This window comes from Neolamprologus brichardi, chromosome 7 (assembly GCF_056152115.1).
Source record: "Neolamprologus brichardi isolate AB-2024 chromosome 7, ASM5615211v1, whole genome shotgun sequence".
Classification (NCBI taxonomy): Eukaryota; Metazoa; Chordata; class Actinopteri; order Cichliformes; family Cichlidae; genus Neolamprologus; species Neolamprologus brichardi.
Window position 1 is genome coordinate 1102501 of NC_142110.1, and position 26462 is coordinate 1128962.

Consider the following 26462-nt stretch of genomic DNA (forward strand, 5'->3'; position numbering starts at 1 on the left):
TCTCCATCTGCGACTCCCGATAAGGTTACTGGGATCGTAAACCACTTGAGGGAGTGATGCATATAGCGTCCCATCAGCAGGATGTTAGGTGTGATGGGGTCTGGATCTGCTATGTCTGATGAGACGTAGCCGAGAGGCTTAGCATTTACAATACCTTCCACTTCCACACTTCCACAAGGACTGCACGAAGCACAGTTTCAGGGACCGTCTGCTCCTTGAGTACGACCTAAAGAGCAGTTTTCACACACCTGGCCTCTCTCTCCCAGGCGCCACCGAAGTGAGGAGCACTGGGGGGGGGGGTTGAAACGGAAAGCAATCTGCTACTCTGCCAAACGCTCCTTCAACTGAGGCGCCATGGTCTCAAAGGCCTCATGTAGCTCTCGGGCTCCACTGACAAAATTTGTCCCGTTGTCACACAGGAGCTTAAAAGGTTTGCCTCTTCTGGCAATAAAGCGCCTTAACGACATCAGTTCTAATGGCTGTTGGTTGGCAATGGTCTGCCAGACCTGAGTGCCTTGGCCTCCTCTGGGAATGACTCTGACTGGGCCTTCATCAGGAGGAGTTTCTCAGCTTTGATGTAATCGTCTGCTTCACTCGGCGAGCTTGAGTTTGGGTCAGCCGCCCCATGTAGGGACTGCGCTGTTGTCTTCATGAGATCCTTCCAGGTGGAGAACATGCTGATTTCAGGAAGTTGAGAGCAGGAGTTAACCCTAACCTGTCCACAGAAATATGATTTCTTCAGCTCACCATCCTCTGGCTCTGGATATGCTGGTGGGCTGGTCGGCCAATGCTCCTCGGATTGACGTAAAAACTCAGGGCCTTGGTGCCACCGGTGTGGTCGTGACAGCTCCTTCAAGGTCTTGCCCTGGTAATGTCATCAGCAGGGTTATTCACGCTATCCACATATCTCCAGGTATTCCCATCTGTCCGCAGGTAAGCTACAGACTGTAGCTTGCTCTCTTGGAAGTGTCGCAAAAGATGTGAAGATCTCTACTTGAAGCAGATGAATCAGCAGACACTGGTGCATAACATCTGGGGATTTCCATTTGGATAAGATCAGGAATCTCCCTTTCCCAGGCAAGCCATCTGTCACGAAGGCTAAGTGGCTGGATCGGGTCGTCCCAGCTGAGCTGCTCCTTCCAAAGATCCTGTATCAGAATCTTGGCCTGTGTGGTGAACGGTACTATATAACCTAGCGGATCGTACTGACACGCAAGTGTTTTGTAGACGTTCCTCAGTGTGGGTTCAGTTCTCTCCCCCAGTCGATGTCTGTATTTGAAGAAGTCACGAAGGCAATCCCATGTAAATCCCAGAGTTGGCTCCCAAAGGTCCATGCTAGACTGAGAGAGCCATAGGTCACTACTCTCAGATCTGACATTGGATGGAAGATGTTCAATGACAGCAGGGATGTTGCTGGCCCATTGACATATCTCAAAGCCCCCGGTGTGGAGCAGCTGGCGCAGACTGTCGACTAGGGCCTTAGCTTCCTCTTGGGAGTGGGTACTGCGGAGGCATGGTAGCACTTGCCATTTATAGATCTTCGGCTCTTCATTCCTCTTCATGTCCCTCCAGAAGAAGCGCAGCACTGGTTTGTCTGCTGGCAAAAGGCGTATGTGGTGGAACATACCTTTGATGTCGCTAATCACAGCAACTGGATACTGTCAAAACCGAAGAAGAACTCCTAGCAAAGATGGACCTAGGGCAGGTCCAGGGAGGAGAATAGAGTTGAGGGACTTCCCTTTGTACTGGTATGAGCAGTTAAAGACGATCCTGTCCGTGTCGCACCATGTGGTGAGGTATGAACCAGGAATCTGCAGTGGTTCTAGCTATCTCATGTGGCACCACGGCTACATAGCCCATCTTCTCTAGCTTCTGAATCTCCTGACAATATACTTCGGCGCGTTGTGGGTCTTTGACAAGTCTCCTCTCTGTACTGCGCAGACTTGGCTAGACTGCTTCTATAGGAGCTTGAAGCGTGGCGGAGTTGGCGCGACGAAGCAGTGGTGTGGCATACCTCTGTGTCCCATCGACAGTGATCCTGATGGTGGATGTCTGGAGTAGGTTTAGAGCTTGCTGATCTTGCTTCGATCGGGTTACCTGCTTCTCGCTCACATAAGGCAGTGTATCAATCTGACAGAGACGCTCAACATTCCTGAAAAGCTCACTGGTTGGCACAACTGTTGCTGTGAACAGGCACTGCTGCTCAGTTGCAGGAGTTTGGTCGACACTGATGGGACCTTGGAGCGACCAACCAAGCTTGGTATGGACAGCGATGGGTCCCCCTGTCAGGCCCAGATTAACTGGTTCTGTAGGTGCCAGGAGATGAGGCATGTCAGAGCCGATAAGCAGCAGAGGTTGAACATGGTCTACCAAAGGCAGAGGTAAGTCACGCAGGTGTTTATAGCGGCGTTGAAGAATCCTCACCGGATAGGAATGTTCTGAGAGACCAAGGGCATCGGCGGTGAATGCCTTTTGTATATGATACTTCTCCCCACTTGGAAGGAAACTGAGGCGCCACAAAACTGCACTACCTCTTGGTGGACAGTCCGCAGGGTAAGTGTCTCAGACTCTGGGGTGAGGTTTAAACGTCGAACAGCTTGTGATAAAATGATGCTTCGTTCTGAGCCATCATCGAGGATTTCATGAGTCTCCAATGTTTGGTCCCTGTTGTACAGCAAGACCTTTACAACCTTCAGCATCACCTTGGGAGACCGGCTTGGCCTATCCAAGTACACTGTTGTAGTCGGAGCAGTCATCATGAGCACACTCTTCTGGATCTGCTGGACCGCATCATGCAGTACAGTCAGGTGTTGCTCTCTGCAGGTATTACAAGGTTGTTTGAGGGTGCAAACCTCCGGCTGGTGAGTTCTTCCACATTTCCAGCACCGCTGTTGGTCGGTGATCAGTTTCTTAAACTCTATACAAGCGTTCAGGAAATGCTCCTTATTCTCGCAGCAGGGACAGTATGGTTTTGGTCTGGATGAGGACTTTGGTCGAACAGAACTCCCATCTGAGCTACTGCTGCTAGTGTGTCATCAGTGACAGTAGCTCACCTCTTCATAAATGAAAATGTAATTATTCTGGTTACCTGTCCTCTCCTGTGTCAATATTAATGACTTACTGAGGGAGCAACCGACAGGCCGATCCAGTAGAAACAAATGAAAAGAAAATAGGCACACCTGAACCCCAGACAGGCCTGACAGAGACAGCAAAATACTGCTGCTGTTTGTCTTCTTATTTCAAAAAGGTCTCTTTATTTCAATCATTTCAGTAGATAAACACAATGCTAAGCGAGCTTTAAGTGACTTTGGTTCTTCCAGTGGGAGCAGAAGTTTAAATTGTTCACGTTAATGATACGTATCCAAACATCAGGACTGGAGATGGCGTCTGTGCAAAAACGGAGTCTAAAACTGTGACGCTTCACTTATTTTAACCAGATGAATATTTTGGATAATTAATCAGCTGACTGCTGTTGTACGTATATATGCACAGCTATATACTCATTAACAAGTTTTTCTTTATCACTTTGTACTTTGTTAGTAAAGCAAACATGAAAGGAAAAAAGTAAAATGTTTTACAATTTAATGCAACATACTTCATACTGCAACATACTTAAACTGAATCAAAAATAAACCTTGTATATGTTACAGTTTACAGTGCCGTGGGAATAGTTAAATTTTTTGTATTGCTGCGTATGTCTGCTCTGAGTTAGCTATGATACAAATCCAAAAATACAAACATGCATTTAACCAGACACTCTTTCAGCTACACAGCCACAGTCACACTCAGCTGACTTTATATCAGCTGAGTGTGGTCATTGTAACAAGACTGCATTGTCTCGTAGTGCACTGAACTGACATGAAATCTGCCAAATAGCTCTAACACACACAGAAAAAAGTCACACAACAACAAAGCCACACAAACAAAAGCACCAAGAAAAAGAAACTTTCAAGTGTGTGTAACTGCACACAAACACACACACACACACAATTCCCTATAACAAAAGACCTTTGTTTCTTATAAGAAGCCCTGATTAGCGCACGGACCACACACAGTCATAATGACCTGGCTTTATACAAATGATCAAATGACCTGGCTTTATACAAATGATTAAATGACCTGGCTTTATACAAATGATTAAATGACCTGGCTTTATACAAATGATGATATATATATATATATATATATATATATATATATATATATAAGGGGTGCAACGATACACAAAATTCACGGTTCAATATTTTTTCGATACAAAAAAAATGTTCATGCCTTTTTAATTTGTCATTTATTACAATTATGAATATAATATAATAATTAATTATTATATTATAATAATAATAATTTTAACTCAAAAGTACAGTTTTTAAATTTAATGTTGCTGAAACAACAAAGTAATAAAAAAATAAATCTATCTGATCTGAAATCACTCATCTTTGGAAAACAGAGTTTATTACAGAGAAATGCCTCTTTCCAAAACAAAAGCTATACTATACGCTTCTTCTGGGCTATATTCTCAGCAGCATATTAAACATATCAGGTCCCCATAAGGAGAATCATGTGCTAACGGCTGTCTAAATGACTCGGGTAAAGTTTGTAGCATGCGTGCTTGTTGTTTTTGTCTGCTTCCACTTGTCTTTGCACTAGGATGATGTCGGAGTAAATGTGCAGTCATATTCGTTGTGTTCCCAGTAGTGCTGTCAGCGTTAATCTGAAATGACGTTAACGCCACAACACGGCAAATCTCCGTTAACGAGCTACTGCGGATCGCCCCGTGTGTGGGGCTGGACGGCGTCAACACGTTAACGAGCTAACTGCGCTAACACACTAGTTCCCACCAATGTAATTGAGCATTGCGTGGCACATCCAACATACTGTTTTACTTTTGTCCATGACGCGCTTACCTTCAGGGTCATACGTCACATGAAAACCAAAATAGTTCCAAACGCCAGATCTGAATGAGGGTGGGGGAGGTTCAATTTGCCATGTTGCAACGAGCTTAACTTCTGTCTGCTAGCTTGCGCTGCGCTCAGTGGATCTGCGTTCGACTACTCCGCCTAGGCTGCACTGTCGAGCGCAGATCCACTGAGCGCTCAACACAGACAGCACCGTCAGAAGGAAAGTTGATAAAATAAATTAAACATTTTGTATTGTTCGATACATATGCGAACCGAAAGCACTGTATCGAACGGTTCAATATCGATACGAGTATCGTTGCACCCCTAATATATATATATATATATATATATATATATATATATACATATACATACACACACATATACATATGCGTGTGTTTGTGTGTGTGTGCGCGTGTGAACCATGTCTTTGGTAACGAAACATCGATTCACTCATTTACATCACAAAGATCTACAGCAATGTCACTGGAATATCATTCAGACTGAGAAGTGTAGTTGGACGGTAACAAAGACCCTGAGGCTGTACGCTAAGCGAAAGGAAGGAGGCCGGGGACTAGTGAATGCAGGAACCACTGTCCAGGTTTAGACAACAAACATCCACGAGTACATCAGGTAGATGGACACAACTGTGTGCTCAGTGAATACCTCAGGCTGCAGAAATCTGAAGAAGAGGAGGCAGAGGAGGAACCATCATGGAAGGACAGGCCCCTGCACGGTATCTACCACCGGCAGATAGAGGAGGTGGCTGATATCCAGAAATTCTACCAGTGGCTGGACAAAGCTGGACTGAAATAATATCAAGGCCTCAGAGAAGAGCTGGAGAAGATGTGGAGGGTGACGGTAACAGTGGTCCCAGTGACTCCCAAGATGGGGGAGTGGCTCCAGCAGATCCCAGGAACAAGAAGGATAAAGAAGGACTAGAGGGGAATATTTTTGTATGTGTGCACATTGGCTTTAATATAATTAAAATGAAATGGAGGACAGGTAGGACAATAAACACAGAAAGATTTGCAGCATACTCAAAGAGCCTGTTGTGTTACCCGAGTAATAAAGCTGCTGCACGATTAGCTGCAGATAAAAACGACCAAATAAAAAAAGGGGGAAAAACGTGTGACTATACCAAGATCTCTGTCTGCACGGGGCAACAAGAGGGATTTTATGAAGAGCTCTTTTATAAAGATCACTAGTTTTTAATGTCACCAGTTGATTTTATACCAATTAATTACTGGATGCTCACATAAACACCCAGCAGCAGACACCGAGTAGAAAAAGGCACCTTTTTCACTCATTTTATTTTGGAAGATTCATGTGGCGCAGATTTGGTTTCACGAGGGATCCGAGAAACATGTTGCTAACACAAACAGACAAAACAAGACGTTAGTCTGATTGAACTGAAATCAGCAATTCGCAGTCTATGGTAAAGACCATCAATATTAAAAGCTAGTTGATTGATGTTAACAGTCATTCAGGTAATAGGTTTGATGTCATCATTCCTGCAGGAAAGAGATTTTTTTCAAAGGCCTTCAACAGTCACAAAGAAGACTTCAATTTCCTGGAAATTTCACACGGCCTTTCTGGGATGTTTGCCTTTGATATTTCAATAATGTAAGTGTTGTACTTCTTGTGATTTCCAAGTGGAACTGATCAATTTTAAAGGTCTGATATTTAAGTATCAGTTTGTAAAGACTGACTTACAGCGTGGAAACAAGAACAACTGAAGATTACTGTGAACGAGGTGAGTTCAAGGTAGGGCTGGGCGATATGGCCTAAAATTCATATCGCAATATAATTTCAAGCATGTGCGGTAACGATATATATCGTGATATATTCTTTTGCTCTGTATAACGTATTTTCCACACTATAAAGCACACTTAAAATCCTTTAATTTTCTCAAATCGAGAGTGTGCCTTATGTATGAATTCTGGTTGTGCTTACTGACCTCGAACCGATTTTGGCTGCAGAAATCTGTTAAAAAATGTTTTAGTACAACTTTGGTAAGCCGCACTGCTTGATGGATTGTCAGAGCATTACGGTTGCCGTAGTGAGGAGCTTCACAGAGAAATCTGGGTCCTAAACTCCGTCTACTTCAGGTCCCAAAGTCAAACGAACACAGAGTTAAAAACGGTCTAAATTATTTAATCTTTAATTAAATCATCAGCGTTGCTGCTTTACCAGGTGTAACAATTAAGTTTAACATCCATGAAAACAGAAGTTATTAAATTTAACGGAGTTAGAAGTTAGCAGGAAGTTAGCTCGCTAGTTTACACCTAAACATGACATACCATGTTCTGACTGAGAGATTTTTGAAACTAATTAAAACGTACAGCTCTGCTATCACTTCCAACATAAATGAAGACAGAAAACTAAACAGCAGTGGCGTTTGCAGTGTTACTGAAGTTGGACTACCTGATATATAATGTTGTGCTATGTGATTGCTAGCGACACAGCTATGTTAGCATAGCATTAGCACAGTGAAGCTGGAGGATGAACGCTAACTTTTTTTCCACTCGATAAAAGTCATTAATGAATCAATGTTCCGGAAGTGGAGGAAGCGCAGTTTTTGGCTTTCCCCATATTTCAAAAGTGCTTCATCTCTTTGCTATGACTGTCGGCATAATTTGCAGATGATGATGGTTTTAGCCGCTGCGATGCTTTCGACCAAAACAGGCGCAGCTTGATGACATCATCAATATGCGCTATCGCGATAGAGCGGTATAGTCAAAATCTCTATCGTTGGCCAAATTTATATCGTTTCTATCGTATATCGTTTCTATCGCCCACCCCTAGTTCAAGGGAGGAGACGAAAAAAGGAAGTGCCGAAGTTTCTTCCCCTGGGATAAGAAGTACGTGTCTCGGTGTGCATGCACAGATAAGGTTTTGATAGCCGAGTTCAAATTTGACTATTTACAACATGCAGATCTGATTGAGACACTAAACAAAAAGGGCATCACAAGCACACACGCACGCACAGCTATGATGACCCCTGCTGTTAGTTCATGGCTCACTGAAGCGACCAATCAAATCATTCCAGTAAAGAGCACGCCCATGGCTACATTTGGCCAATGAAGGATGACTATCTAGCTGACGGACCGTTTTGGACGACCAGTTGTAGACGGCCTCTCCATGCCAGGCTGGAGTTGGTGCCAGCACGAGCTGCCCCTGCTCTCTGCAGTCCAGTTCCTCTGCTGGAGTCTGAGCGTCTCAGGAAAAGGCAGCTAATAATTATCAAGGAGAGCAGAGTCCAGGAGAGAAGTGCTCTTTGCTCTTTGTCACTTCTTCTAGCTTGCTGAATAAGTTAGAACATGTTTCACTTGCCGATCTCTCCTCTGTAGCTCAAAATGTCTTCATCTTCCTCCTCTTACCTTCCCAGTCTGATTCACACTCATCCTCCCTCCTCGTATATCGCTGCACCCTCTTCTCTCCCATCCTGTTTCCTTTCACACTCCCACAACACTTTTCTGTCCTTTGAGAAAGAAGAAATTGAATTCTCGTGCCTCACTGCTTCAGCGTGTTGTCCCTGGGACTCTCCTCCTCGCTCTTTGAGTTCTTCCCTCTTTCCTTTCTTGTTCTCCTACTTCATCCTTGTTTCCATCACTGTCACACTTCCTATTTTCTCCTGTAATTTCAGTCTTTTCTATGCCCTGTTTGCAGACTGCAATTCTTTGCCCGTTTCTATGCGCTGGGTATTTTTTGCCTTCATTAAATTCTGCCTCCTTCCATCTATAACGCTCCTTTGCCTCTCTGAGCAAAACACCACCATCTTTTTTCCTCAGTTTTGCTTCCCTTCCCCCTTCTATTCTCCTCTTCTGAGGCTTAAACCCAATTATCTTGTGTTCCTGAGAGAGAAACCACACACACACGGTGGGAACAGTCTTTGGGAAGCAGCGCAGCCGCGAGGGACGGACGCCGTTTGTTCTCCCTTCGGCCGGTCGCCTCCGATCGTGTCAGCGAGACACAAGCGCACATATACACAGACTGAGAAAGCCAGAGATAAAGACGAGAGGGAAATACAGAAAAGGAGGCATTGTATGTCACACACACAAGCCCGTTTAGCTATCTTAGTGAGGACCTTCATTGACATAACGGTTTCCCCAGCCCCTCACCCTAACCACTAACAATGAATGCCTGACCCTAAACCTAACTGTACCCCTGACACTAAAACCACATTTTGAGCCTTTAAATGTCTTCAAACTTGTGAGGACGGTGAGTGTGTCCTCACAAGTGACCAGTGTTGGGGAGTAACGGAATACATGTACCGCCGTTACGTATTTAAAATACAAAATATGAGTAACTGTATTCCGTTACAGTTACCGTTTAAAAAGGTGGTATTTAGAATACAGTTACTTTGTTGAAATAAATGGATTACACGGCGGTACTTCCCTGTTTCATATTGTGGCGGGTCAGGACTGTTTGGGTTTTGTTTGACAGCTACGTTCTGTTGTTCCAGGCAGCGTTACGGTTGCCATGGTGACGCGCACTCTCTGTGTGTTTCCTGGGTGAGAGAGGCCTTTTTGTTGTTGTTGTGCTAAGCTAACAGGCAGAATGCTACAGGTATAGCTCTAAAGAATGTAGCATCATGGGCAGTGTAGTCCGTGCTGCAGGGAGAATGGACTGCCATACCCGTTATGTGTCTGTGAGCGAGGGAGGGAGAAAAAGGAAAAGTACGAGCTGTCATCGAGCAGAAACGGGAGCTGGAAGCATGTAAATATAATAATAACCACTGCAGCCAAGAAGAGAGCCTGACGAGCCCAGCTGTAAGTAAGCTATTAAGACTCGACTGTACACCGTGTTCGTGTTTTCCTCTGAAACAATAAGTTCTGTTGGAGCAGCCTTTCAACGCCTCTCTCTGTCTCTGCTAGCAAAGTTGACCCAGACAACAAAGTAAAGCTAGTTTTCGGCTACGAGCCGACACAGAACCCACCGTATTAGCCAGAGGTCCCTTTACTACGGTTCGGAGCCGCGGACCTTCAGTAACAGTAATAAATCACAGCAATAGTACATTCATGTAGTTGTAAACAGCATGATAATATATTAAGTAATCCAAAGTATTCAGAATACGTTACTCTCATTGAGTAACGTAACGGAATACGTTACAGAATACATTTTGGGGCATGTAATCTGTAATCTGTAATGGAATACATTTTAAAAGTAACCTTCCCAACACTGCAAGTGACTGTTGGTTCTCACAAGTATAGTAGAATGCAGATTTCGGTCCTCACAAAGATAGCTAAACAGGAACACACACACACACACACGAGGAGAATAACTGAGTAAATTGCTTTGATGCTAAACTCTAATCAAAATAACTGGATAAAGATTTATGAATTCATATAAGTTTGGTTCACAATTTTCTTCACGTCAGTTTAAATCAATACAAAATTGAAAGCTGATATTTCATGTTGAATGAACGACTTCAGAATAACCTTTTTACTGCATAAATCTCCACAGAAAAACACCAAAAACCAAAAACCACTGATGTTGGTTTGTTTGAGCACGTCGCGATCCCGAGCTCAACATTCCCACTGCTTTAAACGTTCCTAAGCCGGGATGATGAAACGAGCGTCCCTGCCCTGTTTGGGTAAAAGTCAGTTACTCAACAACATCTTTATTAAGTGAGCGATGCAGGCCTCCTCTGTTACTCTGTGACTATAAAGTGCATTTAACTCATGATGTGTTTGACAGTCTTGCATGTGTTGTATACTGTCAATCATTGAAAGAGAAATTACACAGACATTTAATAACGTGTCAGAAGATGTCATGAATGCCTCCTTTATGACTTTTCTTTTTACAGACCAATGTGTGATAAGCATGACAGCTCAGCTAAACTGAGGCTTTACGACTACGCAAGGACCAAAATACAAGCGTGCTGGTAACACCTCAACATCTGCGTGCCTGAGGGCCAAAAACATGGTTTACACAAATAAAAAAAGGCTATGGTAGCATTGTAAAATGCATGAGGCGGCCGTGACATGCACCAAGTCCATGAGCACAGTGTGTCAGCTATAAAACAGCAGTGTTTGGACCTTGAATGCTATGATTTGAAACTGGAAGCTAGAAATTCCTCTTGTTTCAGCAACGATTTTGCTATTTTATCCTTTAACTGCTGCTAGGTCATTAGGCAAACCTATAAAATATAAATCTTACATCTCCAGAAATAATTAATCCTTTTCCTGGTACGCTTACACCCATCTCTGGAGTTTGCCCTTCCAGCCCCCAAAGCAAAGCCTTTCAGGGCAGAGTGCAGCCTTCTCACAGCCACTCTGACAGGACGGAGGGCTGCACTTAATCACATCGCTGGGAACAACCTCTAATATCTTCCTCACTTTGCCTGACGGCGGCGTCTTCCTCGCTCCTGTTTAATGATATGAAAATATCCCGACATTAAATTAGTTTTCTCACATGCTCACAGCGAACGCTGCTGGAGAGGTCAGTTTGCCAGCTGGGCAGCGAGAGAACATTTGCACACGTCTAAACACACACAGGCCCCATAAACAGATGGTGTCTCCTCGTGCACGCACACACACACACACAGATGTGCTGTTAACACATGACCAGGTCCCTCGAGTTTGCGGCCCAAACATTACACACGAGATAACATCGTGTACGTACTTATGCAAAAACGCACACAATCCAGTCATTCACATGATTCTGAAACCAGTTCCTCATCTCTGCACAGTCAAACACGTTCTTCCTCAGCTCGTCATCCTGCTTCCTCTTTACTGTCTCAGAAGTGCAGTCCTACAGTGGACCATGCTGCAGCTTCACACCATCAGAGCTTAGTCATCCACACACTGCTGCACTTAATCCACTATGGCTAACACGCACCTGCGTTCCCCTCAGAGACGTTATCGCTGCTTTGTCATGAGCTGCTGTCATTCAGTGATTGCGTCACATCGGAAAGCAATAATCTGAGAACGGGCACAGACCTAAACGACTTCACCCGTGCACGGTGCACACCACTGTGTCTATGCTGTATTATACAAAGTGCTGCTATAATAGACTCCCTACTGCCAATCATTGAGATCACACACACGGATACACCGCAGCTCAGTGGACACGCCGTTAAATCTAAACCTTAATCTAATCCACTCGTCCTCCCTGTGTGAAGAAAGCAGTCCACTGACAGCAGCAGGTCACTCGGGCACGCCCCGATGTAAAAAGCACACTGAAAGAAAATGCAGCGAGGAGTTTCCGCTCTGACGGTTCAGGAAACACTAGAGCATCTAAAAGGCTTCCCTCACAGGGCGCTGACCGCCACTTTGAAAAGAAAGTTTTCGATCGTTTATAAAGAAACACAAAGGCTCTAATTTTACAGTTTACACAGCCGTCCATTTCTGGTACGCTACTCTGGAAAATGCCTCTGATGTGGTCACGCTGCATCACGCTGCTCGATGCCCACAAATAGAACAAACCCTGATAAGAGTATAGAGCATATTGGATAAAACCAAGAATAGTTTTAACATGACATCCATTCTTGCAGACTGTATCCAGACAGCAGACACATGGAGGTGGCAGCACTGATGTGAAGAGCAATAACTGGCTCCTTTTTGTCAGGAAATCGTGTCGATCGATGAGCAGAAGTCAAAAACATCCACGCTGTCTGATGTAATAAAGGATACAAAGTAACAACCTTGTCTAGATAAATCTATTAAACCAACAGACTCTAAATGATTAACACCAGGTTTTATAAGTGCACGAATTACATCAGTGCAATGCATACAACGACTCCAGTGAACCCACTGGGAGGACTGGTCCATTGCTGGAAGGACCATTAACAGCTGAGCAACAGGCTCATCTGTGCGTCGCCGTACATGCACAACCAAAGCCAGCCTGTTATCGGCTAAAATACACCAGCGGAGAAGTCTGATGGAAAACCATATGTCATAATGGGATTACAGATTTTAAAGAAAAGGGCGAGGGGGGGTGGGGGGGGGCAGCCTATGTGCAGCCAGCCTTAAAGAGGAGCTATAGTAAATCCTGGAGGTGCTTTATAGGATTATTGCAGCGATGCTGTAAACACAAAAACAGCATTAGTGGTATGATAAGGCTGCCACAGATAAGTCCTGATAGAAGGATCATTACGCACATCGTTGTGAGTCCACAGCAGAAAGAAGTCTTTACTTTAAGCCTCAACAGGAGAAATCCAGATGTGCCACAGCTACACTGGACTCACATCTGGTAACTCTGTAAGCCCATATGGAAAAGAAATAGTAAAAACTTATATGACTTAACTCATGAAAGTGGCCACTTTCATGAGTATATCATATAAGGCTTACATGATTTACTCATGAAAGTGGCCACTTTCTCATTACTTTCATATATTGTTTTAGTAAGTATCCAAAACATACAAGTTTCATTATATAATTTTTCAAGGGATCTTATATCTGTTTTTACTCTTGTATGCTTTTCATACAAGTTTCACACAAGACAGATACAAACTTTATAAGATTTATATATATCTTTTCCATATGGGAGCCTTCACATCAAACAGCGTAAAACAATGTTGCAGTGAAAATATTACAGAAATAAAACGGCGACGTCACATTTTGGGTCAAAGATTGACTCAGTTTCTCGTTTCAGTTTTCGGCTACTGGTCCATGATGGCCTACAACCCTCATCCCAACCACTCCCACCAGGAAAAAAATCAACAAGTAAATCATTTGAGAGCCTGAAAAAAACACTACAGATTAAAATCAGAATAGTTTCTTCTTACTGTAGAGTCAGTCGGCCCAATCGCTAATGGATAAACTGTTTAAGCTCAATAAAATATCTCGATTATATAATGATGGTAGTCATTTGTGTGGGAACGTTATCATTCAACCAGGGTAACAGGTAGCAGCATTTCCCTGGTGTCTACACAAACTAATCCTCCTACAATGTATTATTACAGGATTTAACAGTAAAAAAACAAAAACAAAACAACAGTTTAGTGCTTTTAAAATGGACATAATGCATAACTTACTCAGTCACTGCAGTGGGTGAGAAAACCCACTGAATCTGTCTGAACATAACCGTAACCAATGATTCATCCTGCAACCGTCAAACGATACAGTCGTCCTTTTGCAGATGCACAAACTCCAGACCAATCATATGTTTTTAAAATTGTGTTTTTTTTAGTAGCTAAACGTTAAATCTGGATACATTTTTGCATCAGATAAAAATGTTACACTGTCAACTCTGACAACTGCACATATAATTAGGAACAGTACAGCACCGGTGTGTGTGTGTGTGTGTGTGTGTGAGTGTGTGTGTGTGTGTGTGTGTGTGTGTGTGGGGGGGGGGGGGGGGGGGGCATAAGAAAAAGGACACACATGCACACTATAGGTTTATTAGACCGTGGTTATGAAAGACTTACTTCATCTGTTTGACGATGGTGCTTTTCCCTGACTCTCCGGCCCCTGAGGGATAAGAGACAAGAAGACAATATAAACAGGGTGTGTGTGTGTGTGTGTGTGTGTGTGTTTGACAGAAAGATGGAGATAGAGTGTCAGAGAGGAGGGGTAGGTAGGGGGGAGAGAGGCAGGGAGGTATGTGCACAGCAGCAGCGGGTGGAGATGAAAGCGATGGACAGAGTGGCTGAAGCCTTTCTTCCTCAGCCTCCATCTTGCAACAGAGTCAAACAGATTAAACACTCGAGGTTAATTTCGCGCAAAGAATCAATGAATCAATGAATCAATCCCAAACCAATGAAGCAGTGCCGCCTGTGCGGCCCTCCACTGCTGCATGCTGCCATTTTTTCGCCTCTGCTTCCATCTGCAGCTAACATCTCTGGTGTAGATGTCATCTTTCACCGACCCGCTGCCTGATTGTGCGTTAAAACGTTTGGACCAGCTGCCGTTATCGTATCAAGCAGGTGGCTTCAAAACGCTGCAGTAGGAAGGAAGAGCTCCTTCAAATGCTCGATAAAAAATCATAACGCATCTTTGTTCCTGTTGCTGAATATAGTTTGTGACAGACGTCGACAGTTTCTGTCTTTTCTTTCTTTCCACCACCAACCCACACCCACCCACGCGCGCGCGCACACGCACACACACCACACCTTCCCACGGCCCCGGGTCTCATTTCTCAGCCCTGGCGCTACCAGGCGAGGAGAAGCGCATTAACGCCAAGTCTCTTACCGAGCAGCAGCAGTTTAACATCTTTGGCCGCGGTGAGGCCGTCCTCCTTCAGGTTTTTCTCGATGGCTTTGCTCCGATCCAGAGCCGCCCTCTCCTCTGCGCTCAGAGTACATCCCATGGTCAGAGAACACAGCTTGATAGAGTGTCGGTACGGATCCACGGAAGAAAGCGCAATAATTAGACGAATGAATGAAACTTCAATTGCAAATCCTTTTCCTTTCCTTCGCTGGTTTATTGCCCCCCTTTTCTCTGCTCGGGCTTCGATCCCTCTACGATCCCTCTGTTTCTTTCTGGGCAGCCGGGTAGAAGCACCGTTAAAGCATTGAAATCAGGGATCCGCTCGGTTTGATCCACAGCGCAACACCGAGACGATAAAGCCTCCGCAGCTGGTCGCTTCTCACGCGTGGAGCTGGTCCGTCCTTTATCCGCGTCTTTCTTTTCTCTTTTTTCCTCCGTTAGTAAATCACGATAACGGTTCCCTTCTTCTTCTTCTTCTTCTTCTTCTCCACTCGTCTATTCTGCGTTACTGGGCGGCGGTGCGCATTGCTCGGTTCTTCCGTTTGGCTCCTCCGGGGCGGGCGGCGGCGGGGACTCGCTCTGTAACACTACTGCCTCCCGGTAGCTCCGGTAGGGGCTCAGTGCTCCGTTAGTTCATTCGTTCAGTTGCAGGTTTCTGACGTCAGAGCAGTGAAAACAAATGTGGGAGAGCACATCCACGCTCCCAGTGGCGCGGCCTGGTGGCGCACTGGTATATACCATCATGGGCTTCAGGAACAGTTAAACCCAAAGCGACTCCAGGTTAAGTTAACGGTGAGGTTGATCTGTCTACTATGGAGGACCACAAGAGCCACGCGCATTGAAATAAAAAATCCTGTGCTTAATTAATGAATTGTAGAATAAAATCTGCATTTGTAAATTCATTTTTGAATTCCAATTTAATAAACTGATTTTTAAAATGCTTTTTAAGTCTTCATTTCAAAAAACATTTTCGAATTGCACTTTAATAAACTTCATTTCAAAAATCTTTTTCGAATTGCACTTTAATAAACTTCATTTCAAAAACCTTTTTCGAATTGCACTTTAATAAACTGCATTTCAAAATCCATTTCCCTTTCCTGTTCGCTCAGGGATTAACATGTGGATTAGCATTTGGATTAGCAGTTGGATTAACAACTTCATTTTAAAAATCCTGCTGCTATTCAAATGAGCCACACCGTGGGATGTAAGGAGCTCTCTGATTGGTTGGTCAGACACAGGCTGTCTGCCAGCCTGGATGTTTCTAGCTCATAGCTTCGCCCTGCTAAGAAGCCTGTGTGCTTGTACAAAGGCCGTTCGGCCTCGGGATTTACACTCGGCTCGACACGGATATGTGAAGAATGAAGGGACCCTGCAGCGAAACGGAGAGCCCAACCTCTGGCTGAGTGCCTGTTTACAAAGTCTGACCACCTGTGAAGGTAACGTGCTAACGTGGCTAACGCTAGCATCACCGCACGTAGCCCCGTTATTTTAAGGTCATCTTAGCTTATGAAAGTTTTACGTCGCAGCTGTACGAGCTAGCTACGTGTTTTGTAAGCTGCTGTGCTCTTCACAAATAAAGCTGGAAGCAGCTCAAACTAGTAGAACCAGCACTGAGGCCTGTTACATTTATACAGTGTTAGAGCAACGGCTGCAGCCTACAGCCTTTAAACTAGCGATTAAAATGCTGACAGTAAACTCGTCAGTCCAGATGTTACCACATTACTTTGTGATACTTGTGAGTTAAAACAACTGAGACAGGCTGATTAAAATAACAGCTTTCAGTTCTCTCATTCAGCATATAAAGACTGGAGTTCACACTACTGATTTCAGCTCATTTAATATGTGAGTGCACAGATTCATTCTCAACTGGACATAAACGATGATCAAAGGTTGTATATATGATGAAGTCATCAAACCCCAGCCTGTAACACAGTGCGCTGAATCTTAGCTTTGAATGTCCAGTATATTCTAATCAGTGCAATCTAAGCATTCACTGAACCTACAGTATCTACACCTGTGTGGTAAATGTGTGGTAAAGCTACAGATAATGAAATTTAATTATTAATACAATATACGTCATGAGAAACGAAAGCTGAAATTGATTCAGTTTAGTACTTTTCTCTGTATGCTCTGTGATTATAAAGGCCTTAAATCCTATGATATATACTGCAAATGATTTTCACAGAGGTCTTAAAGTACTTAAATCACTGCTGATAGTCTGGTTGTTTATATTTTCACATTTTTGTGTCTGTAGGGCTGTTTGATGACGATTTGGACTCCTCTGGGAGATGAGGACACACCCACACCTGTTCCATACTGCAGCCATTGATGGTGTTACGGCTCTGAGTCAGCTTTGGGCCATCAGACGCACACACTGGAAAACCAGCACCTGGACTTCATGCAGGAGAGACGGCCTCAGTGATGATGGACTCTGCATCGTCTATTTTACCTCCTAATCTCTTTCTCTTTAACACACAATTAAAATCTTAGTGAGGAAGTCTCTAACTTGTACACATTTGTACTTTTACTTGTTTTATTAGTTATTTTTAAGAAGAGTAAAGTTATTCACAAAGTTTTTATTCTTCTGTATTTATTCTTTTGTATCATGTACCACAGTCATACTGAACTAGACAGACCTGGTGAATTGGAGAAAAAAAAAATCATATATGAATGAATCATTCAGCTTCAGCAGTATTTCTATTCATCTTATGAATTCCAGTCTAATGTCAATTCACTGTTTGAGTTCAGTCTTAGTCTTAAACTCCAGAGAATACCACCTGGTTCAATTTTTTCATCTGATTATTGGGAAAACAGTTTTCTTCTGAGAGATGCTGCTAGAGCTGAAATAGAGCCCAAAGAAACAACAAAGTTTAGTCCCTCTGGATTTTCCATGGAAAATTGTTTTATCACTCACTCAGGTGACTTCTCCAGTGTCACAGATGAGTGATGAAAATATCTCCCACTGGAAACCATTGTGTCCAGTTAAAGTCAATCGACTTTTTCAAGGAGAGTTGTTAGATGCTGTGCTCATGAGGACAAAGGGTTTTAAACTTGCAGCACAACACAAAGCTGAAATACTGGATCAACGATCAAAACAGATTGAGCAGAATTAGGTCAAAATGTAATATCCTCATATGATGACAAATCACACATGATCCAGCATTGTTCTAAGAATGCAAACTTTCTTATTGGAAGTTTCCACAGCTGCCAGAAAGGGACAGATTTCTGGCTGGTCTTAATGAGTGGTCGTTGCTCTCTTGTTTTCTCTGGAATTGCTGCACGGAGGATGTAACACCCATGATAAGCACTGAGGTGTATGTCCTTGTCAGAAATCAGCAATGCTCAGCTTCCAGGTAAGGAGAAGTGGAACCAGAAGATATTCAAATGCATCTCTCCACAGCTGCTGATGAATTCTACAAAAAACAAAGTTTGTTAAAAACATTTGCAGGTGAATCAACACTGATTTATCACTGACATCCATTTACTCAAAAATTACTGACAAGTGGACAACTAGAATATATAGTTTATAATTTCAACATTGTACTGTAAAAAATGGAACTTTATATGACAAATGTGTGGTGCTTGTGGAATTTTTAACAAGGACCCTACAAAACTTTACAGTACTCATGCTGCCACACTTCTGATGGCTAGGTGTGCAGTTCCTGCTTTAAATGCATTCACTTTTAAGATTAAGAAATCTAAGTGATAAGAGGCCAGAAATGTTTGAACTTGCTTATGAACCTAAATCACTGAGGCCGTCTCTCCTGCATGAAGTCCAGGTGCTGGTTTTCCAGTGTGTGCGTCTGATGGCCCAAAGCTGACTCAGAGCCGTAACACCATCAATGGCTGCAGTATGGAACAGGTGTGGGTGTGTCCTCATCTCCCAGAGGAGTCCAAATTGTCATCAAACAGCCCTACAGACACAAAAACATGTGAAAATATAAACAACCAGACTATCAGCAGTGATTTAAGTACTTTAAGACCTCTGTGAAAATCATTTACAGTATATATCATAGGATTTAAGGCCTTTATAATCACAGAGCATACAGAGAAAAGTACTAAACTGAATTAATTTCAGCTTTCGTTTCTCATGACGTATATTGTATTAATAATTAAATTTCATTATCTGTATCTTTACCACACATTTGCCACAAAGGTGTAGATACTGTAGGTTCAGTGAATGCTTAGATTGCACTGATTAGAATATACTGGACATTCAAAGCTAAGATTCAGCGCACTGTGTTACAGGCTGGGGTTTGATGACTTCATCATATATACAACCTTTGATCATCGTTTATGTCCAGTTGAGAATGAATCTGTGCACTCACATATTAAATGAACTGAAATCAGTAGTGTGATCTCCAGTCTTTATATGCTGAATGAGAGAACTGAAAGCTGTTATTTTAATCAGCCTGTCTCAGTTGTTTTAACTCACAAGTATCACAAAGTAATGTGGTAACATCTGGACTGACGAGTTTACTGTCAGCATTTTAATCGCTAGTTTAAAGGCTATAGGCTGCAGCCGTTGCTCTAACACTGTATAAATGTAACAGGCCTCAGTGCTGGTTCTAATAGTTTGAGCTGCTTCCAGCTTTATTTGTGAAGAGCACAGCAGCTTACAAAACACGTAGCTAGCTCGTACAGCTGCGACGTAAAACTTTCATAAGCTAAGATGACCGGTGATGCTAGCGTTAGCCACGTTAGCACGTTACCTTCACAGGTGGTCAGACTTTGTAAACAGGCACTCAGCCAGAGGTTGAGCTCTCCCTTTGCTGCAGGGTCCCTTCATTCTTCACATATCCGTGTCGAGCCGAGTGTAAATCCCGAGGCCGAACGGCCTTTGTACAAGCACACAGGCTTCTTAGCAGGGCGAAGCTATGAGCTAGAAACATCCAGGCTGGCAGACAGCCTGTGTCTGACCAACCAATCAGAGAGCTCCTTACATCCCACGGTGTGGCTCATTTGAATAGCAGCAGGATTTTTAAAATGAAGTTGTTAATCCAACTGCTAATCCAAATGCTAATCCACATGTTAATCCCTGAGCGAACAGGAAAGGGAAATGGATTTTAAAATGCAGTTTATTAAAGTGCAATTCGAAAAAGGTTTTTGAAATGCAGTTTATTAAAGTGCAATTCGAAAAAGATTTTTGAAATGAAGTTTATTAAAGTGCAATTCGAAAAAGGTTTTTGAAATGAAGTTTATTAAAGTGCAATTCAAAAAAGGTTTTTGAAATGAAGTTTATTAAAGTGCAATTCGAAAAAGATTTTTGAAATGAAGTTTATTAAAGTGCAATTCGAAAAAGGTTTTTGAAATGAAGTTTATTAAAGTGCAGTTCGAAAAAGATTTTTGAAATGAAGTTTATTAAAGTGCAATTCGAAAAAGGTTTTTGAAATGAAGTTTATTAAAGTGCAATTCAAAAAAGGTTTTTGAAATGAAGTTTATTAAAGTGCAATTCAAAAAAGGTTTCTGAAATGCAGTTTATTAAAGTGCAATTCGAAAATGTTTTTTGAAATGAAGACTTAAAAAGCATTTTAAAAATCAGTTTATTAAATTGGAATTCAAAAATGAATTTACAAATGCAGATTTTATTCTACAATTCATTAATTAAGCACAGGATTTTTTATTTCGATGCGCGTGGCTCTTGTGGTCCTCCATAGGCAAACTCGTGATTTGGTACCCCCAACCTCCTTACAGGCATATTCATTTTTACCATTTTTTGAGAAAATTTTCCCTTTTAGGTACGTAAATGGCCCCGAAGGAAATGTACAGGATAGATGGATTAGGTAGTTATGCTGCAATAGATGTAGGCTGCCGGGGATTCCCATGATGCATTGAGTTTTTCCTTTCCAGTCACCTTTCTCACTCACTATGTGTTAACAGACCTCTCTGCATTGAATCATATCTGTTATTAACCTCTGTCTCTCTTCCACAGCATGTCTTTATCCTGTCTTCCTTCTCTCACCCCAACCAATCACAGCAGATGGCCCCGCCCCTCCCTGAGCCTGGTTCTGCCGGAGGTTTCTTCCTGTTAAAAGGGAGTTTTTCCTTCCCACTGTCGCCAAAGTGCTGCTCATAGGGGGTCATATGATTGTTGGGTTTTTCTCTGTATCTATGAAGCACCTTGAGGCGACTTTTGTTGTGATTTGGCGCTATATAAATAAAATTGAATTGAATTGAATTGAATTGAATGGATTCCCATTTTTTGGCAAACAGGTTAAAACCCCATTTTTGTAATTCAGAGGGCAAAAGTTTGTTGGACAATTTAAAGCAGGGGCGGCAACTCCCGGCCTCGAGGGCCGGTGTCCTGCAGGTTTCCCCAGTCTTATAAAATGTCCTGTTTATAAGATTTGGGGAAACCTGCTGAGACTGAAGAAGTCACTTGGAGTGATGAAACGTTTCTCCCACAAAACGCTACGTCCAGATGAACAGAATCAACTTTTGGAGAACAACATTTAGCTACGTGGAGCATAAATTAGCAAAAACACAAACACGTATGTTCAGCATCTGGTGAACAGCTGCGAGTGACCAAAGGTCATAAAACAAAAAAGACAGGTAGCTTTTTTTGTTTCTTTAGCAAAGACAATGACTGGCAGTGCAGTGATCATAATTCATCCTACAAACAAACATCGAAGCTACAGTATTAGTTTATATTTATTTTGACTATAATTCAATACAGTTTCAGTTCTAATATCACAAATGTATTCATGGACATAATATTGTTAAGGAAAAACTACTGAGGGAGGCAGCTGTTCCATTACATCTCTTTTATTGAGTTGCTGGCTTCATACAGTCGCACTGTTCATCTAACCATCACGCTGTCTGTGGAGCCATTTTCCAGCTGATTGTGTGGCTGGTTTGGTAATAATCAGCATCATCAACACTATGACATGAAAAACACTCATTACATGCACACCTTGTACCCCTCTGTTTGTTTATTGACTTTGTGTATGAAAGCAATATTTCAGTCTTGATATTGTTGTCAACTGGGAAAAATGACTTTGTCTTTGAGACAGAAAAAGAAGCCCTCAGTTACAGCCATGACTAACGGTTGGATCTTGGCAACAGCGGGTGCTCTGAGGTTACATATGTGCAAAAATAAGCAGCTTCTGGCCCAGCTTTCCTCAGCGTAAGTGTATTTAGATCATTTTTTAAAACTTCAGACAACATCATCCTTTGCTAATAATTTATCAGACATTAGACTGTAGAGTCATAGTTTCTGGTATGTTGGCGATGGTGTTTGGCTCTGCCGGGCGCAGTTTGTCGCGCTCTACTACTGTTGTGTTGTTTTTTCTGCTCTACTGTTCTCACTCAGTTTTAACGATGTATTTGCTGCCCTGGTGTATGATCGCAAGCCAGGCTATTTACCATGATGCCACACGATGTCTCGTCGTCCTCTGGTATTTCCACCCTCCTCCATTAGCTGGATCCTCGTCAGGCGATTTCAGTGGTCCCTCTAGAGCAGGGGTCCCCAATCCCAGTCCACGAGAGCCGGTGTCCTGCAGGTTTTAGATCTCACATTGGGTCAGCACACCTGAATCACATGATTAGTTCATTACCAGGCCTCTGGAGAACTGAAGACATGTTGAGAAGATAATAAGAGATCCAGCTGATAAGCAGAACTCTTCTGCAACAACTACAATAATGATAACATAGAGGCTATAATAACAGTCTGTGGAGTGGGTCTCTGGCCAGCTGCAGAGGAGGAGTGAGGCAGTGAGCTCCCAGGGCAGCGCAGGGGCGGGGTCAACAGGTGTGCTGGGATGAGAAGGTGACTGTGACTCTTTATATGTTCACAGTGACAGTCGGAGGGGGAGTGTCTGTGTCCCAACAAAACCACAGTGAAACCAAATCTGTAAATAAAGAAGTGCTGTCATTACGTCCGTGTTCTGTCCATGTGTAACGGGTCCAACATCACACAGTCATTCGATATAATTATTATATAATCCTTTTTTGGCCTTATTCAATTTTATTTATATAGCGCCAAATCACAACAAAAGTCGCCTCAAGGCGCTTCATAGATACAGAGAAAAGCCCAACAATCATATGACCCCCTATGAGCAGCACTTTGGCGACAGTGGGAAGGAAAAACTCCCTTTTAACAGGAAGAAACCTCCAGCAGAACCAGGCTCAGGGAGGGGCGGAGCCATCTGCTGTGATTGGTTGGGGTGAGAGAAGGAAGACAGGATAAAGACATGCTGTGGAAGAGAGACAGAGATTAATAACAGATATGATTCAATACAGAGAGGTCTGTTAATACATAGTGAGTGAAGAAGAAACACCCAATGCATCATGGGAATCCCCCGGCAGCCTACATCTATTGCAGCATAACTAAGGGAGGATTCAGGGTCACCTGGTCCAGCCCTAACTATATGCTTTAGCAAAAAGGAAAGTGTCATGAAATCAATATCCTTAGTATCCTTATTTTCCTATTATATTGTTTTATGTACTTTAATAAAGGCTTGTAGAGCAAGGCCACTTTTTAGTGCACAGGCATATTAATAGATAAGACACTGAAATGAGGAACTTGCCATATAAGCAATGTTTGAGACTGTGTGACGTGTAAAGTACCAAAATAAAACATATATGAGGCACAGTTTATGATTCTAATGTTAGAGCTCTTGCAACTGGCGTTTGAGCTGTGCAGAGGTCTCTCTCTTCCGGAAGATGATTGAATAAAAGAAATATCAATATTTTAACACACTATGAGTCGGTTTTCTCTGTTCTGTCACAGGGACAAAAGAATCGGGGTTTAATATTTGGTGTTTCCGCCCGGTTCGTCATGCAACAGAGAGAACAAATGTGGCCGAAGGTTGGATCTGATATGAGGCGAACAGGAGACCGGTCTAAAAAGATTTAAAGGTAGGCACAAACCTGTTCAATAAGCAAATTTGTGCAAATTGGCTGAATTCTAAATTATCTGTTCGCTGAGTAGATGATCTTAACTATTAAATTGGCTCAGTAGTGGTAAAATTGTTGAGAATAAAGTAAAACTTTGAAGTAATGAGAAGCTTTGAAGTAAGGAAACTGTGAGAAGAGACAGTACTGAGATAAAAGTAACATGAGATGTTATGATAAAAGAGAAAAGAGACCAATGTGTGTTTAGGAAAACACAGGATCATAGTTTATGAGTCAGTTTATGGTTTAATAAGTGTCAAGTTCAGAAGTGCAGACTTCCTCCCTACTGGAGACTTCCAGTAGGTGGTCCGGCGTGGCCGTACTGGAGATTGACCATCTACCAAGACTTGGGACCTTGGTTTAAAAATAGGTTATGATCAGAGGATCATTTTGGGATACACTTATTTGTGATTAAAAAGAGTAATTTCAGACGAGGAAGTCCGACAGAAAACACCTGGTGCTGTCAGGATGTTTAAGTGACACAGAATTTCAGAAAATCGAGTCAGAAATGGTTTTGTGGCTCTTGGTAAAATGATGTTTATTGTGCTTTGAAGCCTAATCTTAAAAGTAGAGATAGTGTCTGTTAGGGCTGTTCGATATAACGATATATATCGGATGACGATATAAAAACGTCTATCGTTTCATTTTACGCTATCGTTTGTTTCGTGGTGTCGTAAAATAAACTGTTTACGGCAATATTTTTTCATGTTTTGATGGTCACTGTAGTGTCTACATTAATTTCTTAAAGTTCTCTCTTTCTCTTATATTTAATATAACCACACTACGGACGGACAAGCACCTGTTTTACGTGTTGTCGTTAGCAGCAATGACGGTAAAACCATCGCGTGGCTCCGCTGTCCGCTTGTTTGTTTTCCCACGTAAACCTTTCACAATAAAGCTCAAGATCCTGTTGAGACTTTTCAAAATAAAGAATCACGTGAAAGAGTATGCAGAGAGTTTAAGGATGAGAAGCAAAAAAGAGCTAAAAAATAAACCTTAGACTCAGACTTTGAAAGAAAACGGCGCCGTTACAACTTATGTCTAAAAATGTATCGTTTCATGCATCGGTTAAAACACTCGACTGCAGGTAAAGGACGCACAGCTGGAAACACTTCACACAAGTCGAGCTGCCCGAGATTCACAGAATTTACAGAAAATGTTAAATTTTTGTGATTTATATCGTTGTCAGGACGATACATGTCTTATATCATTTATGAGATTTTGGTCATATCGCACAGCCCTAGTGTCTGTCTCCTGAATCCAAACTGGAAGCTGGTTCCACAGAAGAGGGGCCTGAAAACTGAAGGCTCTGCCTCCCATTCTACTTTTAAATACTCTAGGAACAACAAGTAGGCCTGCAGTGTGAGAGTGACGTGGTCCTACTGGTAAGAGCAGAAGTTATACTTACACAATGAAAACCTAAAATCGACACCATTTAATCAAATTGTGCATGTTTTTGCAAAATTCCAAAGCATTTTAATTTTAAACAAAGAACTGTTGCATTTTGCTTGTAGTTTAATTACTTCATCTGCAGTCAGTCTGTTTTGGACTTGAACAAGTGCATGAAAGTAATGTTTGTATTTCCACCTTAATGTCTGAGGTTCAAAGGCAAATAACAGTCACATCAACAGCAAATTCAAGATGTGCTTACCATTCTGCACCTGAGAGCTCTGGGATGTCCCTTTGTCCCACAAACCTCTCAGATTCCTGCTGCCACTTTGCTCAGGCTGAGCTGAGCCTGACATTTGTGCGATAGCTTGTATCCCCATCTTCAGCCACATTCCTGCAAAGGTACAACAAACTCATTCAGTTCTTGTCCTGATGGAGTAAATATTTTAGTTACAAGCTCTCAAAGCCTTGGGTCAGTACGATGCAAAAGTATTTGTTTCAGTTCCTGGTTCATTTTAGTCACTTTGTCTTGCAAAGTCTGACCATTTTCCCCTCAGACCTGTTCAGCCTATCTGATCGTGCACTTACGTCTGTGAACAAATCACTTCCTATAGTAGTTTTTTTTCACTTGGTGCATTGTTGCCAGGTCCTCAATAATCTCAAACTCTTTCATTATCCCGTGTACGGAGATGAGTAACCGGGCTGTGCGCAGACACACTGTAAAAAAGTAAAAAAATATCCAGTTTGTTTTCAACTGAAGCTCCAGGTTTCCCTCATCATCCCAACCTCAGATACTCAGATGGAAATGGAAACATGACATTAATGTTCATTCAATATATTCAGACCTTTATTGCACTATAGATGATAAATTCCTAAACAGCATTCGATAATTTGCGATGTTAGAAAAGTATTGTTGCATCTACAATACTCCTTCTCCCTTTTTCTCTTTTCCTTGTCACATGTGGTCAACACGAGTCATGAGTACATGAGGTACCCTCACACAGGCACACACTGTAAATAATGATGTGATGCAAGTCTTTGTAAGAACTGTTGCATCAGATGTGGGGTGGGATCCACTTACCGGGAAAAACTTGGGAAACTAAAAATGTATTTTGCAACTCAC

The 26462-nt window shown here is 42.5% G+C and overlaps 1 protein-coding gene and 2 long non-coding RNA genes across 4 annotated transcripts in view; 1 reads left to right on the forward strand and 2 right to left on the reverse strand.

The window, feature by feature from the left end:
• The window catches only part of gnao1a (guanine nucleotide binding protein (G protein), alpha activating activity polypeptide O, a), a 104937-nt gene extending 89237 nt beyond the window's left edge, over positions 1 to 15700 (reverse strand). The window contains exons 1-2 of one of the 2 annotated variants that reach the window (XM_087842770.1): positions 15038 to 15698; positions 14275 to 14317 (exon numbers count right to left, since the gene is read on the reverse strand). In XM_087842770.1, coding sequence (XP_087698896.1) covers positions 14275 to 14317; positions 15038 to 15155 — 161 coding nt within the window. In that variant the 5' untranslated portion in view covers positions 15156 to 15698. Of the gene's footprint in view, positions 1 to 14274; positions 14318 to 15037 lie in introns of both variants that reach the window. The other variant, XM_006795801.2, reaches the window with a different exon arrangement.
• A 543-nt stretch (positions 15701 to 16243) lies between these two features.
• LOC148101882 (uncharacterized) lies at positions 16244 to 17630 on the forward strand. Its single transcript, XR_015719332.1, has 2 exons — positions 16244 to 16491; positions 17310 to 17630. It is a non-coding gene; the product is annotated as an uncharacterized LOC148101882 (long non-coding RNA).
• Positions 17631 to 18205: 575 nt separating this feature from the next.
• LOC148101883 (uncharacterized) lies at positions 18206 to 20014 on the reverse strand. The gene is made up of 3 exons (XR_015719333.1): positions 19768 to 20014; positions 18797 to 18969; positions 18206 to 18468 (listed from the first exon to the last, which is right to left on the reverse strand). It is a non-coding gene; the product is annotated as an uncharacterized LOC148101883 (long non-coding RNA).
• Positions 20015 to 26462: the final 6448 nt, after the last annotated feature.